Source organism: Gopherus evgoodei, chromosome 1, assembly GCF_007399415.2.
Source record: "Gopherus evgoodei ecotype Sinaloan lineage chromosome 1, rGopEvg1_v1.p, whole genome shotgun sequence".
Classification (NCBI taxonomy): domain Eukaryota; kingdom Metazoa; phylum Chordata; order Testudines; family Testudinidae; genus Gopherus; species Gopherus evgoodei.
The window spans coordinates 277,107,025-277,126,633 of NC_044322.1; the positions used below are offsets into that span (position 1 = coordinate 277,107,025).

The 19,609-nt window shown below is 46.1% G+C and overlaps 2 protein-coding genes across 2 annotated transcripts in view; one reads left to right on the plus strand and one right to left on the minus strand.

The window, feature by feature from the left end:
- STRA8 (stimulated by retinoic acid 8) overlaps nt 1-3,020 on the plus strand; it is a 28,685-nt gene extending 25,665 nt beyond the window's left edge. Inside the window, exon 8 of the mRNA XM_030553829.1 lies at nt 2,946-3,020. Within this exon, the coding sequence (XP_030409689.1) occupies nt 2,946-3,020 (75 nt within the window). The remainder of the gene's footprint in view (nt 1-2,945) is intronic.
- Nucleotides 3,021-14,834: 11,814 nt separating this feature from the next.
- LOC115647113 (solute carrier family 23 member 1-like) overlaps nt 14,835-19,609 on the minus strand; it is a 74,667-nt gene continuing 69,892 nt past the window's right edge. The window contains exons 9-12 of the mRNA XM_030553842.1: nt 18,977-19,141; nt 16,857-16,965; nt 15,935-16,030; nt 14,835-15,100 (exon numbers count right to left, since the gene is read on the minus strand). Coding sequence (XP_030409702.1) covers nt 14,835-15,100; nt 15,935-16,030; nt 16,857-16,965; nt 18,977-19,141 — 636 coding nt within the window. The remainder of the gene's footprint in view (nt 15,101-15,934; nt 16,031-16,856; nt 16,966-18,976; nt 19,142-19,609) is intronic.

Below are 19,609 nucleotides of genomic sequence, written 5' to 3' on the forward strand. Positions count from 1 at the left end.
CAGCTGGGGAGGGTGCTAAGAAGCCTGGGATGGGATGGTTTGACTTGAGTCTGAATATTGCAGTGTAGTCATGTGCACACAGGTGTGAGGCACAGGTTCAGCTATTCTAAACCTAGGGTCAACAGTCACTATGGATGCTCAGTACCAGGTTTACAAACACCAAGCCCATGGGCTCGAGTCCCACAGACCCTGGGCTCACATTGCAGTTAAGACATAGGTCAAAAGACTGCCAGCTTTTTCACCTCTGCTTCACTGACCTCCCAAGAGACACTCACTCTCCTTAAGTCTGTCCAGGAGAGGGACTCATCCATCTCTTGAGTTAAGGGAAGTAGGGCCTGATCCCGAGCTACTGAAGTCAGTGGGATCAGCAAAGCTAGGAGCCTTATTCCCACTTTTAGGCACCACTGCGATCCACAGAACCTCGCTCAGCTGCTATCTATCCCTGTAGGTGCCTAAGTTTTTACTCTGGACATGCACACTGCAGCCTCACGCTAGGTACCAGGCTAATTCCCTGGCACAGCTGCCTCACCATGGTGTCTGGCCAGCCAAGCACCAGGGGAATTCACGGTGACAAGTTGGATCACAGAAACCCAGTTGGGGCTGCCAAGTGATGTGCCAAGACTACTTCTGCCCCTGCTTTCCTTGCCAGCTTGGGACTCCAGCACCCTGTCTTGTTGAGCCAGATATGCTAGCCTGCTGCAACACAGATCCAGGGTCTGGTCCATGCCCCCAAAGCTGCAGACTTAACTGAAAGCAACTTAAGAAGTGTTCTTGTTTTCAACACTCAGATGCCCAAGTCCCAGTTGGGTTCAAACCCCAAATAAATCCATTTTACGCTGTATAAGCTTTATAAATTGTTCATCCTCTATAACACTGATAGAGAGCTATGCACAGCTATTTTCTGTCCTCCCCCTCCCCCCGAGGTATTAATACACACTCTGGGTTAATTAATAAGTAAAAAGTGATTTTATTAAATACAGAAAGTAGGATTTAAGTGGTTCCAAGTAATAGCAGACAGAACAAAGTGAATTACCAAGCAAAATAAAATAAAACACGCAAGTCTAAGCCTAATACAGTAATAAAACTGAATACAGATAAAATCTCACCCTCAGAGATGTTTCAATAAGTTATGTTTTAATAAGACTGGACGCCTTCCTAGTCTGGGCACAATCCTTTCCCCTGGTACAGCCCTTGTTCCAGTTCAGGTGGTAGCTAGGGGAGTTCTCATGACTGCAGCCCGTTTTGATCTGTTCCACCTGCTTATATATCTTTTGCATAAGGCAGGAATCCTTTGTCCCTCTCTGGGTTCTCACCCCTCCTTCTAAATGGAAAAACACCAGGTTAAAGATGGATTCCAGTGCAGGTGACATGATCACATGTCACTGTAACACTTCATTACCCACTTGCCTGCACACACATATACAGTAAAACAGAGACATCTTCAGTCAATTGTCCTGGTTAATGGGAGCCATCAAAATTCCAAACCACCATTAATGGCCCACACTTTGCATACTACAATAGGACCTCAGAGTTATATTTCATATTTCTAGTTTCAGATACAAGAGTGATGCATTTATACAAATAGGATGACCACACTCAGTAGATAAACTTTGTAATGATACCTTACAAGAGATCTTTTGCATGAAGCATATTCCAGTTACATTATATTTACACTCATTAGCATATTTTCATGAAATCATATAGAATGCAACACCACATTCACAACCTGGGAAAGATGGACTTCTGGCTGCCTAAATTGCCTGCAGGGACCCAATCTGGAAAGCAGCCTCTGAGCACACCTACCAGATTGGGGCCTCAGGCGAGTTCACACAAAACAGGTGGCGGGGCAGGGAGGGGAGGGGAGGAGAGGAGGGTGCCAACCACTGTTATAACTTTGTGGATAGAATATTTAACCAGGCTCTGTGAGTCATTTGTCCCCCGCAGTTCAAGTTCCCCCTTCTGAGGGAAGCAGGGATTTGAACAGAGATTGCCACATTGCATGGGATTGCCATAACCACTTGGCTATGGAGCCAACTTTTTCTAGCCCTATCAATATGTAAATATTGCATTTTAACAAAGTGGAGCAACTTCAGCAGGAGAGCTTGAGGGAGACCCACCTCCGACTATTCATAGGCTAGTGATCAGGGCAGTCTCCTGCTATGTGGCAGATCCCTGTACAAATCTCTTCTCTCTTCAGGCAGAGATGGGACACGAAGTGGGGGTCTCCCACATCCCAGGTGAGTACCCTATCCACTAAGATGAAGATTGCAAGGGAGCAGTTCCTCCTTCCACCCCACCCTGTTTTGTTTCAGGTCCTGCACCTACTGTCTAACTTCCCCCAGTTTGTGGATCTCTGACAGAGCTCCGTGTAGCCTAGACTTCAAGTGAGGGCCGGAGCTGAGGACTTATCCCGCTGGTCGGTGTCTCCCATTGGCTAGCTTAGGTAGCTTGCATGCTAGCTTTGTGAATTGCATTCTTGGGTGCCTGTCTCTCCCCATTCAGCATATAGGTGCCTAGGCACCTAACAGGGCTTTGTGCATCACAATGTTGTTCCAGTGATTGCCTAAGCAGCTAAGCGCTAGGCAGTGTGACCCTGAGCATTGCAACACCTATGTCCCTTTGTGAATCCTGCCCACAATATCTTGTGGGATGTACTCATCCCCTTGCAGATTAAGGACCTAAGAGGCGACTATGTGCCCATTGCATTCAGTGAAACCTATAAATAATGTCAGCTGGACCAGGACTGACCCTTACTTCCTTAGCAATTGGAAGGGAGACTGTCTTCAGACAGCCAACACACTTCTGCTGGCATGTGTTAGTGGCTGACTGAAAAGGGAGGGAGTGCTCACTGTCCCTTTGCTGAAGTATGCAGGTGCCAGATCACCAGGTTTCTAATGACCACAATCAACTTCTGTCTCCCCCATTACCCTGCTTGTGTTTTCCAGGAAGAGGCTGTTCAGTTTGACTATGAGACTGTGATGCTGCAGTGCACGGAGACCTTTGATGATGAAGATTTGTAAATACAAGTGTCTCCATTAACTATAACATTACAGAGCGTTGCTTGACGTGCCTGGCCCCTGAAGAGATGCTGCACCCGTTTCAGTGAGCTGCTTCAGGGCATGGATGGAGAAACTGTGTTGAAGTGATTCATTACTGTTTACTGTACATTCTCTTATCAGTGCTTTTGTGCATCAGTTACATAATTTATATGTTAAAATGTTTTAGGTTACAGCTATTTATAAAGTTTTAAAGAAAAGAGATAGTGTAGTGCATCTGTTTTCGTTTGATTGGTTTTGTTTGGGGGTTTTTTGTTTTATTTTTATACAGTAGACTTTGCATTTCATCAGCAATAAGGTTTTGTCAGATCTCTCGTTTTTACAAACTAAGGGCCAACGTCAAAATCAAAAAGTATTACATATGCAGAAAAACTTTCATGTCATGTACAAATGCGGGAGGGTAATTTGTATTGATCTAATATGTCAACTTGGCCACTAGTCATGTCTCTCATATTCATAGCATTTATGGCCAGAAGGGCCATTAGATTATCTAGTCTGACCTCCTGTATATTACAGGCCATTAAATTGCACCCACTTACTCCTGTATTGAGCTCAGTAATCACATTTGACTAATGTATAATTTGTGTTTGGTTAGGAGGCATGAATTCTAGAAAGGCATCCTGTTTTAATTTGACAACATCAAGAGATGGTGAATCCACTGCTTCCCTTGGTAGTTTGTTCCATGGTTACTTACCCTCACTTAAAAAAATTGTGCCTCATTTCCAACTTGAATTTTTCTGGCTTCAGCTTCCAGCTCTTAGTTTATGTTCTGCCTTTCTCTGCAAGATTAAAGAACCCTTTAGTACCTGGTACTTTTTCCTTGTGCTTATACACTATAACCAAGTCACCTCTCAAGGTTCTTTTTGATAAATTAAATCGATTGAGCTCTCAAGATAAGGCATTTTCTCCAGCCCTCTTAATCATTTTTCTGGCTATTTTCTGCACACTCTCCAATTTTTCAGCAGCTTTTTAAAAATGTGGAAACATCTTTTTTTGGAGGGGCTGGGAATGAAGCAGTAAAAAACTGCAGCCAGTGATGGTTGGGATTGTCAGCAATCTCACCTAACGATGAGCTTCAAACAAACAAAACCCAAAATAGGATTGGCCAAATGTGCTCAATCAATCTCCTCTGCTCGGTGCATCATTGACAGGTTGCTGAAGAAGAACAAATGCATAGAGGTCTTCTCCCAAAATAGTGAAGAAATAATTCTTATTTGCACTTACAAAGCACCTTTCAGTCAGAGATCTCAAAGTGCTTTACCAACATGTGAATTAATCACCATCCAATTCGTACATAACCTAAGGCCCAGGGCAGTTAGGTGACCTTGTCCACAGTAAGTCTATGGCAGAACTGGAAATAAAGCACAGCAGTGCCATCTCCTAGGCCCCTGCACTAACCAATAGATTAGTAGTTCCCAAACTGTGGCCCTCAGCAAGCACAAGGCACATCATAACATGGACACCCCCTGTGGCTCCACATCTATCTCTGTGCCCAACCCCACAACTTGGAATGGCAGTGGGCCCCCCCTTCCAGAGAAGCAGCAGCATAGGGCCCTTTTCCCCCTTCAAGCGGAACAGGAGCTGTGGTCCCCAACTTTCCCTGAAGAGGCAGGGGTGGTAGCATGGGGGCTCCCAAATACCTTAGGAACCAGAGTGCATCAGCCTCGGGGGAGAAGTGGGGGAGACAGACCCACTACACACATCTGCCACACATGGTCCTGTCTGCTGGTATTGGCTGGTAGGGGCACCCCAGAGTAGTGGGGTCTTGGAGTTAACATCCCATTAGGATAAACAGGGCACTCACAACTCTCAGAGCTATTGTTTGAGGCCCTCTGCAAATTCAGGCAGATGTCACTCAGTTCACATGATTTTTGAGTTTTTCTTTGCAGCCATGAATGCTAAAAATCATTTTAAAAAAGTGAAAGCTGATAAAGTTTACTCCTGGGGGGAATTTTGTGCCACTGTACAAATACAGAATTAATGTCCTCCACAGATTTCCCCCCCACCCCTGCAGAATAATTGATTCTAATGGGGAGGCAAAGGGAAGCTGCAATTACACCTTTTGCCTACCAAAGGCTGATGTGGTGCCAAAGGAGAGGACAGCTGGCTATGGGCCAGGACAGCCAGCCGCTGCAAGGGAGGAGGCAGAGGCTGCCTTTCTCACAGCACCTTGCCTGCGGGGCCAGATGAGGAGGCACAGGCTATGGGGGGGATGGACTGAGTGGGCCACACAGGACTGCTGGTAGGGTCACACAGAGGGGTTTGCAATGGCTAGTGGGTGGGGGGCAGACTGAGCACAGGCACAGGAGCTACTGGGGTGACAACATTGATCCAGGGCTGACTGGTAGTAGGGGGTGCAGGGACACTTGGAGACAGGGGAAGTGGGGGTGCAGAGCCACATGGAGATAAGGGCAGCTGTGCCTAGCTAAAAGGTGAGTGGAGGAGCAGGCACACATGGGGACGGGGGAAGATGTGCCTGACTGAACAGGAGAGGCTAGGGGTCAGCCAGGGGCTGCATGGGGGAGGCTCAAGTAATTTGAATCAATAATACGGGGTGTTTTTGACACAATCTACAACTGGCAGAATTTGATTTTTTTTAAATAATTTTGATGGACAATATCAATGTTTATTTTAAAGCATTTTTATTTTTATCAGTCAGTTTTCACAGTTGATGGAAATTTTGTGGCATGGCAGACAGTTATTTAATGACAATAGAGCTTGAGATTCAAAAAGTTAGAGCCCTGGAGTGACGCTACCATGATGCGGTATAAGGGGCACTGCATGCTCCCCTCACCCTCAGTTCCTTCTTGCAGCCAGCGAAGATGCTTTGGAAATGCTCTGCTCCAGCTCTGCTGTAGCTTTCCCTCTTGGACTCTGTTAGTTCACAGTTATTAGTGCCCGTAGTTTTTTTTTTAAAAAAGTAGTTTTAGTGCACCAGGGTCGGGGTATGTATGCCCCGTGCCTCGGCCTTTAAGTCATGCAACACTTGCAAACAGCCCATGCCCACGAGCGATCCACATGCGGATTGTTTACACTCTCTCGGAGAAACCCATCTCAGCGATCGCTGTAAGATTTGCAAATCCTTCAAACCTCGGACAAGAAGGAGCAGGACATTTGACTCTGAGCCATTTTAATGGAGTCGACCCTAACCCCGACTCCACTGCACCGAGCACCGCGGCATCAGTGCGCGGCGACCCAAAGGTGCCCTACACCAGTTGGCATTGCTTCCCATCCACAGAACACTCCAAAAAGGCAAAGAAGAGGTCTTTTCCACTATGGCACTGGAGCAATACTGGGGCAGAGACTAGACCTGTGTTGGGCAGCTCTCACTCCCCATTAGCCTCACGGCCTCCAACTTACGTTGAGCAGCGTAGCTTGGCCCACTCTGAGCCTGCCTCCCCAGATGCTAGTGGCCACATTTGGGTGCCCTCCATGCCGTAGACCCTGCAGGTGGCTCAAGACATTATGTCTCTGCTAGTACCAGTAGCTCCGCCATCATCGGCTCCCCGGTCCAGAGGTAAGCCACCGCTCAGACCCCTGCAGTCGCCACCTGGATGGTACCGCTCATGGCTGAGGAAAGGTTCCCAACGCTGTTCCCCTCTCAGTGACCACCCCATGCGCAGTCCGCGCTGCTCACCTTTGACCCCCACCAGGTTGTCTGGCTGAGTACCGTCTGGCAGGGGTTCCAGGCACCACTCCTCCTCCTCTAGGAAATGTAGACCTCGCAAGGAGAGAGTGCCCCTTCAAGACCGGGACAGATGGCACCGGAGGTTATTGTCTCAGAGAAACTACCTTAGCCTCTCATGGTATGGGCATCAATGCCATTCCCATTCTTCATCTCTCTCGAGATCCCCACTGCGGCACCACTCCTATAGCCCCAGGCGTTGATCACCAACACCCCACCATCGCGGATCCACCCATTGGAGCCAGTCATGGATCAGCCGCTACCGGCTGTACTCCTGCTCCTCCACACAGGGATCATTGTCTCGCAGTCGGCACCGTTCCTGATGCTGCCACTCATCCCAGTCCTGGGATAGCAGTTGATCGTGTGCCAGCCCGGCTTCCCTTCAGAGTTGTCAGTCAGTGGGCCAGGCTAGTCAGGCTGGACAGCCCACTCTGCTGGTGCCACAGCAGATGCAGTGGCACCGGGCTCCTTGGCCAGTGCCATGGTATCAATGGGCCCCAGGGGCCCGACACAGCCTCTGGTGGTGGCTTACTTGGTGGTTGGAGCCTCGGAAAGACTGTCAGCCTCCCTTTCTCAGCCTCCCAGAAACAGTTAGTGGAATGTTCATCCCCAGTCCCGTGCTCAGGAGGGGTCCAAATGGTGGGACCTATGGCATCGGTGGGGACGCAGAGTACCACACCCCCATCCTTCTCCTCCCCCGATGAGACGATCACAGCCCATCCTCCTATCCTGCAGAAGGACACGAAAGCCCACCAAGAGCTGTTGAAAAGGGTGGCATCAAGCCTCAACCTACAAGCTGAGGAGGTGGAGGAACCCTTGGACTCCCTGTTCAACGTCCTTTCGGCTTCAGCACCTGGAAGGATGGCTAAGATCTTGAACGCCTTGTGGCGAACCCCGGCTTCCTTGTCCCCCATCTCTAAGAGGGTGGAATAGAAGTATTTTGTGCCCGCCAAGGAGCATGAATACCTGTATACCCACCCCATCCCCTACTCTTGAGTCTGTCAACCATAGGGAGTGGCAAGGTCAACCCGCTCCTGCTCCTAAAAATAAGGACTGAAGGAGACTAGATCTATTTGATAGAAAGGTTTATTCATCCTCAAGCTTCCAGTTAAGTGTGGCGAATCACCAAGCCCTGCTGGGTAGATACAATTTCAATTTTTGGGACTCCCTCCAGGAGCGTGATAAGAAAGAGTTCAAGGCTCTGGTTGAGGAGGGCATGGCTGCTGCCAGGGTGGCCCTTCAGGCAGCCTCGGATGCCACAGATAACGGCTGCAAGGTCTATGGCCTCCGTGGTGTCCATGAGGAGGGCATCATGGCACCTGCTGTCTGCATTGTCCAGCGAGGCACAAAACTCCTTACAGGACCTTCCGTTCAGTGGCAAGGCCCTGTTTGCAGAACAAACAGACGTGAATTTACATGGTCTGAAGGACTCCCACATGATATTAAAGACCCTTGGCATCTATGTCATGGCCCTGGCCAGGACCAAGTTTAAACAGCAGCAGGCTCCCAGTCAGGCCACCCACTCCAGATAGGAGCCCCCTTATAAAAAGACAAGGGACTATAAAAAGCACCCGCAAAGGCAATCCTGGCCTGCGCCCCAGCCTGGGCCCTCTAAGCACCAGTTTTGGTGGGATGCCTGGGGGAGACTTCCCAGTTCATACCAGAGATCCACCCGCAATAAAGCTTCCCTTCTCCAACCAATTGTGTGCTTTTCTCCCGTAGTGGCCGCGGCTGACCTCGGACTGATGGATCCTCAACACCATCTCCCAGGGCTATACCCTCCAGTTTACTTCTACCCCACCCACCCTCCATCCCCATCCCTCTTCAGGGACCCCTCTCACGAGAGCCTACTCGAGCAGGAGGTGAGGCGGCTCCTTGGCTTAGGAGCAGTGGAGGTGATGCCAGCAGAGTTCAGACACAAAAGGTTCTATTCCGACTCTTTCCTTAGCCAGAAAGCCAAAGGGGGCTCAGGCCCATTCTGGACCTGCAAGGCCTGAACCAGTACATGGTAAAGCTCAAGTTTTGCATGGTCTATCTGTCCTCCATCATCCCCTCCCTGGATCCCAGGACTGGTACGCTGCCCTCGATCTATAGGACACGTACTTCCACATTCATATATTCGAGAGACACAGGCATTTCCTCAGTTTAATGGTTGGGCAGGAGCACTACCAGTTCACTGTACTCCCGTTTGACCTGTCCACAGCTCCCCGGGTATTCACAAAGTGTATGTCTGGGGTAGCGGTCTACCTCAGATGTCAGGGGGTGGTCCAGATCTTTCCCTACCTCAGCAACTGGTTGGTCAAGGGCAGATCCAGGTGAAACCTCCAGACCCAAGGTCTGTGGTCCACACAGGACCTGGCCCTGCGTGTAAATGTCAAGGAGTTCAGGGTAGTCCGTCTGTCATGTGTGGCCTTCCACTCACACCTGGCAGGCAGAGTGGTCTGGGTTTTCACGGACAACACAGCCTCGATGTTCTACATCAACAGGCAAGGCGGAGCCCGTTCCTCAGCCCTCTGCCAGGAAAGTGCTCAGACTGTGGGACTTCTGCATAGCCCACAATATTTACCTGCAAGCCCATCATTTACTGGGCATCCGGAACTCTCGGGCAGATCCACTGAGCCAGGACTTCTCCTCTCAGCATGAGTGGACACTGCACCCAGAAGTGGGGCACAGGATTTTCCAAATGTGGGGCACTCCCTAAGTGGACCTGTTCACGACCCGGCAGAACAGCCGGTGTCCCTGCTTCTGCTCTGGGGGGGTTGAGCATGGGGCGATCTCCGATGCCTTCCTTCTGTCCTGGTCAGGCCAACTTTTCTATGCCTTTCCCCGATTCCACTGATCAGCAGGGTCTTGGAAAAGAGAAAAATGGACAGGGCCCGGGTCCTCCTGATCACTCTGGCATGGCCCAGGCAACATTGGTTTGGGACTTTCACGAGCCTGGCAGTCTCCCTGCCATGGCTGTTGCCAACCCACCTGGACCTGCTCTCCCAGGAGCAATGTTGCCGCCTCCACTCCAACCTAGCGGCACTCCACCTCATGGCGTGGCTGCTCCATGGTTAGGCCAGGAGGAGAGAATTTGTTCGGAAGGGGTTCAGCGTGTCCTCCTCAAGAGCAGACATCCCTCCACACATCAGGCCTACCTGGCGAAATGGTCTCAGTTTTCCTGGTGGGCTACTGATAGGGGCTTCTCACCCATGGCTGCTCTGATCCAAATTATATTAGACTACCTCCTTCATCTTATATCCCAGGGCCTAGAGCCTCCGTCCGTCAAGGTACCATATCGGCCTTCCACCCGCCAGCACAGGGTCACACGATATTCTCTCATACCATGACTGGCCGATTCCTTAAGTCGATTTTTTAGGAAGCAATTTTATACAGTCGATTGTGTGTGTCCCCACTAAGTGCATTAAGTTGGCGGTGTGTGTCCACACTACCATGGCTAGCATCAACTTTTTGGAGCATTGCACTGTGGGTAGCTATCCCACAGTTCCCAGAGTCTTCACTGCCCATTGGAATTCTGGGTTAAGCTCCCAATGCCTGATGGGGCAAAAACATTGTCACAGGTGGTTTTGGGTACATGTCATCAGTAGCCCCTCCCTCCATGAAAGCAACAGCAGATAATTGTTTTGCACCTTTTTTCCATGCGGACACCATACTGCTTTCAGCAGACAGTGCAGAAGGACTGCTAACCGTCGTCATCGAACAACTGCTTCCACTGCAACTCTGCTCTCCTGGTGCCATGAATCCACTTTGCAGATCCTCTACATGATCATTGTCATCCACTGCTTCTGCTGCAACTCTGCTCTCCTGCTCTTGTCTCGTCATACCACGGTGTAGCAGGGTGCTGATGCAAAAGCACCTAATTACCTCTACTCAGCTAGCAATCACTCAAAGAAGAAAAGACAGTTACCTTTTCTGTAACTGGTGTTCTTCAAGATGTGTTGCTCATGTCTATTCCACATCCCGCCCTCCTTCCCCTCTGCTGATGAGCTCTGCATGGTCACCTGTGCTGATCAGCCTGCCACGCTGACCAAACAGGAAATGAAATTCAAAAGTTTGTGAGGCTTTTCCTGTCTACCTGGTCAGTGCATCTGAGTTGAGAGTATAGTCCAGGTGGTCACAATGGAGCACTCTGGGATAGCTCCCGGAGGCCAATATCGTCAAATTGCATCCACACTACCCCAAATTTGACCCGGTGATGTCGATTTCAGTGCCAATCCCCTCATTGGGGAGGAGTACAAAAATTGATTTTAGGAGCTGATAAAAATGGCTTCCTCGTGTAGACAGGTGCAGGGTTAAATCGATCTAACGCTGTTAAATTCGACTTAAACTCATAGTGTAGACCAGGACAGAGAAACATATACTGAGATTTTGCTGTGAATTGAAACCTATAATTTGAATCAATAATAGGGAGTGTTTTTGACACAGTCTACAAGTGGCAGAATTTGATTTTTTAAAATAATTTTGATGGATAATATCAATGTTTATTTTTAAAGCATTTTTATTTTTATCAATCAGTTTTCACAGTTGATAGAAATTATGTGATGTGGCAGACAATTATTTAATGACAACAGAGCTTGAGGTTCAAAAAGTTAAAGCTTTATAAACTATTAAAACGCAAGTTTTCAACATCACATCAAAAATACAAAGTAAATATCCTTAAATCAAACTCTAAAATTCTCAAGCAGCATTTTTCTTACTTTGCCTATCTATACATTTCAGTTATCAATAGAAAAAAAATTGTTGTTGGCTTTTCTGTGTATGGTGAAATTGACATTTACCAGTAAAAATCTAAGCCTTCCAAATCTAGCTCCAACAAATAGAACATCAGAGACTGAAAATGAAAAATTGCCTGATTAAAAATAAAGAAGTCTCCAGAAGTTTTACTCTGAAGCAAGAGAGGAGATTTTCAGATAACACCACACTAAATGCTAATAGGACCAGATGAAATTCTGAAACCCTCTAGCACTCTATACCAAGAGTTTTCTGCCTCTTCTTGAATTATTTTAAATAAGATCTAGGTACATTTATTATTTGTAGTGCAGTAGTTCTTTAAAGGCCCAGTCAGGCCTCTGGGCCCCATCATGCTAGATGTCATACAAACATAACAAAAAACAACAACAAGTGGATACAACAGACAGAATGAGGAAGATCAACCGTGAGACAGTTATGCTAAGTGATACACAATGGTCACAGCAGTGTTCATACAATGAAGAGTGACTCTCTCATGAACCTCCTTTATCATATTTTCTTTCTGTCGGATCTAAATCAAATCTGTACCAGATTTTTCTTTCACATCATGCTATATATAAGCTCATTTAAATTAATGTTGCCCACTTCATGCCTACTCTGCACAATAATATGCCTCCCTAAAACACACTCTTCGAACTCTAGACTTTCAGCTCAATGAATTGTTAGGAAAACAAACTGTTATATCTGCAGTCTCCAAAATTACAAGGAGCCTATATAAACACTGAATCCTTACAGTACATTCCTCGTGTTCTATTTCCATTCTATACGGTTCTATACAGTGATCCCAATTTAAACAATGGCAGCCCTGTAGGAAAACATCTCACACTGAAGCTTCCAAGATGATAATAGATAGTTTATCTAATATATCAGTCCTGGTCTCCCGCCTTCATGATCTGTAGTACGCCCTTCTGTTCTAGTTTTGAGTTCCTCAAACAGCTTTGCCAATGCACCTCAGTTTTGACCTGCAGTGCCTTTGCTACTCCATGCTGAGCAAAGGCTTTGTGAGATTCATAGATTTTAAGGCCAGAGAGGACCACTGTGATTGACTCCTTTGACCTCCTGTTTAAGCCAGGCCATAGGATATCATTGTATTAATTCATGCGTCGAAATCAAGGGCAGTTTTTTAAAGGAAAAAAACCACCCAATCTTGATTTTAAAGTTTCCAGTGATGCAGAATATACCGCAAACCTTGTTCCAAAGATTAATTACCCTCATTGCTTAAAATCTGTGCCTTATATCTAGTCTGAATTTGTCTAGCTTCAACTTCTAGCCATTGGTTCATATTATATCTTTGTCTGCTAGATTGAAGCACCCACTATTACCAGATTTGTTCCCCATGGAAGCATCTATAGATTGATCAAGACATCCCTTAACCTTCTCTTTCATAGGCTAAATAGATTGAACTCCTTAAGTCTTTCAATATAAAAACATGCTTTTCAATCCTTCAGTCATTCCTGTGGCTCTTCTGTGACCCTTCTCCAATTTATCAACATCCTTCTTTTAACTGTGGACACCAGAACTGGACACAGTATTCCAGCAGCAGTGGCACCAGTGCCACATATATAACCTCCAATGTTCCTGCTAGAGATTTGTTTGTTTCTACATTCGGTGACATTAACCCTTTTCGCCACAGACTTATGCTGGGAGCTCATGTTCAGCTGATTCTCTTCCAGGAACCCCCGGTCTTTTCCAGAGTCACTGGTTCCCAGGATACAGTTCCCCACTCTGTAAATATGGCCTGCCTTCTCTGCTCCTAGTCTAGTCTTGGGTCCCAGTGCTGCAAAGACTTTCGCACGTGCTTAACTTTACACACTGTGAGAAGTACCATTTTTCAATGGGACTACTCACAAAGTTAGACAGTTGCATATGTTTTTGCAGGATCAGGGTCTTTGACTGTAAGATCTTCAGGGCACAGTCTGCCTTTCTTTTATGTTTGTGCAGAGCTGAGCACACAGCACTTAAATAATGAATGATGACGTGTATGTGATCTGTACCGTGGGACTTTCATCAAGACTTGTAAAGAAATCTTTTCCATTCACAGTTTGATCTTTATATGCTGCTATTAGGCCCTGCATTCACTATTGTCTCTATTCTGCCCACACTCCTTTCAAAGATCACCAATTCCACGGCTTCCCTAGATTCCCCTAAGCCTTTTCGGGGTAGGAGGTTGCTTTCATGGAACCCAGAAAGTCCAAGCGCATGCTTTGCAGGATTGGGGCCCAGACTAGACTCCTAAAAGCACCAGAATTTCTCCCCTAACCAGAGAGCAGACGCAGCTAATTGGATGATAATACCAACAAGGAAACCAAGAGGAAATGTACAATCATCTGTAGATTGCAAACCAAAAAACATTTTATGACTCCTTTGCTTTTGTCAAAAAGCTTGAAAGAAACTGAAAGGTTTCATTTCTATATCACTGACACATTCTGCTCATCTGCTTGACCTTTCAGTTCACCCCACAATTTTGAAAAATGTCATTTTTGGTTTGATCAAAACAATTCCCTCTCCCTGCCCCAAATTTTTCAAAACTGCTTGGAAACTGAAAAGTCTCTTCTTCAGCCAGGTCAGTCACAAGGCCACCTTTCTCTAGAGCAGTGTTTTGGAACCTCTTTGGTACCAGGGACCAACTTGCTGACTCCTAAACTGTGTCAAGGAGATCTCAGGGAGCAGTGCCAGTCCATGGACTTGTTATTGAGAAACAGTGCTCTAAATAACACACACAAATGGAGCTAACTATCTTTCTGTTCTTCCTGTGTCCCTTCCTTCATTTTATACTGGAATTTTCTTTCCCAATTCCCTTCTTCTCCTGTCTCTTCCCCATATAGAGACATCATATGACAGAGTTCCCCTTCCTTATGATAATACTGAGAGGAGGCCATGTAACACCTGACAGTTCTGGTTAGGAGCCAAGTAGCACACGCACTTTTCTGTCACTCCCAGTGATCAGCTGGGGTGGAAGGGTAGCTGTCACAGCTCCCAAACAGCTGATCAATGGGAGAGGGAAACATACACTGCTGTGCATATGCTATTCAGAACCTGATCAGGACTGTCATGGCTCACAAAGAGAAAGTGGGGGGGGGAGGAACAAGATTCTTCATAAGTGCTGATGGCCTCTGGCCAGGCTGTTCCCCAGTCAGTATATTCTTGCTACATCTTGATACATGGAGGCAGAAAAAGGTGAGGTAATTACTCAGGGTCACAAAAGGAGTCAGTGGCAGAGCGGGGAATAGAAATTTTTTTTTTATCATCTATTCTCCTGTTCCAACCTCAAATCAGGTTGTCTGTAAACATGGTTTTCATGGCACATGCTTTGCAAATGAGTCCACCTCCTAACCATGGGCTTATATCCTTGTATCAATGTCTATCTCTGGTTCTCCTTCTGATCTTATTTTGAAACTGTTTTCCTGTTTGAGGCTCTTTGGTTCTTCCTTTCTCTTGGATCCAGATAGCCTTTGGGGGCAAGTTGGGAGGTACTGAACCCAAAAGGAGGTGCAGAACTTGGTGCCTATCCCAAATGGAAGACTGTAGACTTCCAAAACGCGCGTCTCGTCACACTCCTCCTGGCAGGTCTCTTTCCATGCTAAGAGTCCTCGCTCTTCCTGGCTTCCTACCAAAAGGAAGTGAGAGGAAAGTTACTGAGGAACCATTAACACAGACTTAAGCACATATCTAGTGCAGTTCCCTAATTACACACCGTTCTGGTATCGTACTACTCCCAGCATAGTGTCTCAGTGCAATATGATATATTGATACTTTACACTTCAGTAGCTCTTCATATGTTCAAAGCATTTAACAAAATTAATTAACACTATTAGAAGATACTTTTCTTCCTGATACAAAAGCATTGTAAGTCGGATTCTCCATTGATTACAATGTGGATCTATCACATGCCACGCATGTTGACTACAGTTAAAATATTCCATTTTAAAACTAGCCTGAGTGCACATTTCCTCTCCCCTCTCCCCATGTCCCCAGCTCCCCCACTTAAGCTTGCTCAAAACAGAAGACTTTCTGTTGTCAGTAGACATTACAGCCTATCTTGTGCCAGGGCTTTGCGCACAGTCGGTATTTTTCCTAACGTGTTCCACCATTTCCAGTTTAAACGCCTAGTAGATGTGTGTTACAGGTCCTTCTTTGTGTTGGTGCACAGAGAATGAGTTGTCACAGCCTCCTCGCTGTGGAGGTTTGACTCTTTAGCTCAAGCTGTATCAGCCATGCTTTTAACTCTGGAGGTCCCAGGTTTGTCCAGCAAGATGGCAGCCATGATCATACCATCCCCAGCTCCACCTCGGGTGGCTGTTGGCATTTTAAATGCCAGCAGCACCTGGTTTCGTTTACATGAGCACTGCCACCATTATTCCCACCAGTGGAGCTGAATTGTTGGTGATTATGGTGGGAGACTGTAGGAAGCAGAGGGCTAGACCGCTACAGCTGATCAGACCTGGAATCGTGTTATCAAGGATAAACGCCAGGAATCCACCTACAAACATGCCAGTGGTGAGGAGCACTCGTATCACTTGGTCTAGCTGGAGAATTCCTGAAAGAAAAACAAAACCTCAATAAGGAACCCAAAGACACACATTTGACCAACACCAGAACCAATGACAATCTGCCACAAGTCACTCACTCGCCAAGGAGAGACATGCAGCTCAACAGCAGAAAGTACCGTGCTCCCTCTTCCAAACCAGGGCATGAGATTTTGCTGTTTTACAATTTAAAATAGCTTCATCCTACTGATAGCTTCATGTGTATGTTTTTAGTCCATGTTACTAATTTTTATAATGGCCAGAGCATACTAGGTGACTTACGAATTCATAAAAAGACACTTGTAAGATCTTTGGAGCAGACACATTAACTGCAACAGACACAATGTGTGGGCTAACAGTTCACGGACAAAAAAAGGACTAAAGTCACCCTCTTGTAATTAGCAGGAGGTTCTGGCCCTTTGTTTTTCCAAAGGCAGTATTTTACTGCAGGTAGATAGCCACAAGGATGCTCCAAAGACAGAGATTCCAGTCAGAATTCAGCCATGATAATAAGCCAGTTCTTCCTCTTACTAATTGCTTCTCACACCGGAACATTCCAAAAGGAATGGGAGCCACAGATTCCTTGCATTGCAAAGTCTGTATTTGTTAACATGTATTCATTTAGCAGTGAGAGATTGCTACATCTTAAAGATTCCTTACAGTCGAAGTGCTACAGCAGCACATCCAGAAGGCAGGACTGCCAGCCCCTAGGCAACTTTCATGGGTTTAACCCATAACATTTGTAGGCTGCATTTCAGGTGACTTCTCTGTATCAGTATTGACTTTAGTTTCATATTTGGGAGGATGGTCCCAATAAATGAGGATGCTCATTTTTACCTGTTTCAAGCACTTGAGAATTTTTGTTTACCCAGTTGGGAATTGCCAGACCCGCATATATAGAGAATCCAAAGATAAACAGGTTTCTTGAGGAGTTCATGTCCACATACTGTACAGAGAGATTACATGTGTTAATACATACTGCTCAAAATGATCAAAATCTATAAACTGCTTGGACCTGCTGATGAATCCTTGTACCCACATACATATATGCAGTGACAGTTACTAGGGGCAGAATTTCATATGCTATTGCAGAAACAGCTGTAGAAATGAAATTAACAAATGTCTGGAAATACACTGATATACACAAAGCCATGTCATCAGCTGGCATTTATTAGTACTGAATCAGAACTGTAGGGCTGGAAGGGACCTTGGGAAGTCATCAAGTCCAGCCCCCAAGTAAACCTAGACCACCCCTGACAGGCATTTGTCTAGCCTGTTAAAACCTCCAGTAATGGGGATTCCATAACCTCTCTTGGTAACCTATTCCAGTGCTTAACTACCCTTAGAGTTAGAAAGTTTTTCCTAATATCTAACCTGAATGTTCCTTGGAGCAGATTAAGTCCATTACTTCTTGTCCTCTCTTCAGTGGACATGGAGAACAATTTATCACTGTCCTCTTTATAACAGCCCTCAACATATTTGAAGGTTGTTTTCAAGGCCCCCCTCAATCTTTGTTCCTCAGGACTAAAGATGTCCAGTTTTTTTGTTTGGGGTTTTTTAGTCTTTCCTCACAGGTCAGGTTTTCTAAACCTTGCATCATTTTTGTTGCTCTTCTCTAGACTCTTTCCAGTTGGTCCACATCTTTCCTAAAGTGTGGCACCCAGAATTGGACACAGTGCTCCAGCTAAGGCCTCACCTATGCTGAGTAGAGCAGGGCCGTTATCTCCCTTGTCTTATGTAAAACACTGTTACTACAGTGCAGAATGATATTAGACTTTTTAGCAACTACACCATATTGTTGACTCATGTTCAATTTGTGTTCCGCTGTAACCCCCAGACTGTTTTTAGCAGGACTACCACTTAGGCAGGTATTCCTCATTTTGTAGCTATCCATTTGATTTTTCCTTCCTAAGTGAAGTATTTTGCGCATTTGTCTTTATTTAATTTAATCTTGTTGATTTCTGACCAATTCTTCAATTTGTATAGGTTGTTTTGAACTCTAATCCTGTTCTCCAAAGTGCTTGCAACCCCACTGTCACCTGCAAGTTTTATAAGCACACTCTCCATCCACTGTCCAAGTCATTAATGAAAATACTGTCTAGTATTGGACCCAGGATTGGCTGCTGTGGGAACCCAGCTAGATACATCCTTCCAGATCAACAGCAAATCATTGATAGCTATTGTTTGAGTATGGTCTTTCAAGTGGCGGTGCACCCACTTTATAGTAGTTTCATCTAGAGCACATTTCCCTAGTTTGCTTATGAGAATGTCATGTGGGATGGTACCAAAAGCCTTACTAGCATCAGGACATATGATTCCAGTGGAACTAATGGAGTTAACCAGAAAAAAAATAGATCAAGACAGCAGCAATCCAGGCTTCCCTCCTGCCTACACCAATGCGCTTCAAATCAACCAATCAGGAAAGACTGCCTCTAGGGTGACAGTAGGGATCACCAGGTAGTGTAACCATGCCACCGTAACTTTGACATCACTCGCCTATTAGCAGTGCTGCAGTCCTACGACAAGTTAACCAGGGGACTCAGTTTCTGGGGCACAGGCCGCTTGCTGGTGGTTTCTCTGCAACTTGAGGTCTTCAAACCAGTTTTGAGGATTTCAATAACTCGGTCCTGGGACAGGGGTTGTTATAAAATTGGATGGGTGGGGTTCTGTGGCCTGCCTTGTGCAGGAGGTCAGACTAGATGATCAGATTGGTCCCTTCTGACCTATGAGTCTATGAGTGGTGACCTCACTACAGTTGAGCCTTCTTCTGGTCCATTCATTGGCCTCTTTGATGAAATTGCCAACATGACTGCTAACTAGTGTGAATTACAGCAGTGGTTTTGGTTATGAGGTACTTGTCCCAGTAAACAACTGCACTGAACGGGAACCTGACTGCAGACTAAAATTCTCTCTCAAGAGTATTTAGTCTTGTATATTAAATCCTTTGAGGCTGTTACCTGCAAATTGGAAACTCCCACAGCAGTTATGATTCCAAACATCACAAGGAGCAGTCCTCCAATCAGGGGTGTTGGTATGCTGGCAAACACAGCGCCGACCTTCCCAAACATGCCTATCACAAGCAACACGCAGCCACCAGCAACGATCACTATTCTACTTCCTACCTGTGTCAAGAGGGACAGCACAGAATCACTGTACAAAGTACATAGAACTGGAGGATGGAAGGCTGTAGAGATTGCATAGTCTGACGATGCCCAGATTTACAAATTAGATTAGATCATTCAATATCAGGTTAAATTCCAGGACTCAAACAGCAGCCTGAGAGGTTTTTTCTGACACAGCAACCTCACAGAATCTGGTACACAAACTGCACAGTAATTGCAGATTTCTAAAGAATACAGTAACTTCTCACTTAACGCTGTAGTTATGTTCCTGAAAAATGCAACTTTAAGTGAAACAATGTTAAACAAATCCAATTGTCTCATAAGATTTAATGTAAATGTGCGGGTTAGGTTCCAAGGAAATTTTTAGGGGGCAGACAAAAGGCATTATACTGTATACTGTACAGTACTGTACTGTGGTCAGGAAGTGCCCCTGGCTTACCCCACACAGGCACAGCCCGCATGCAGGCA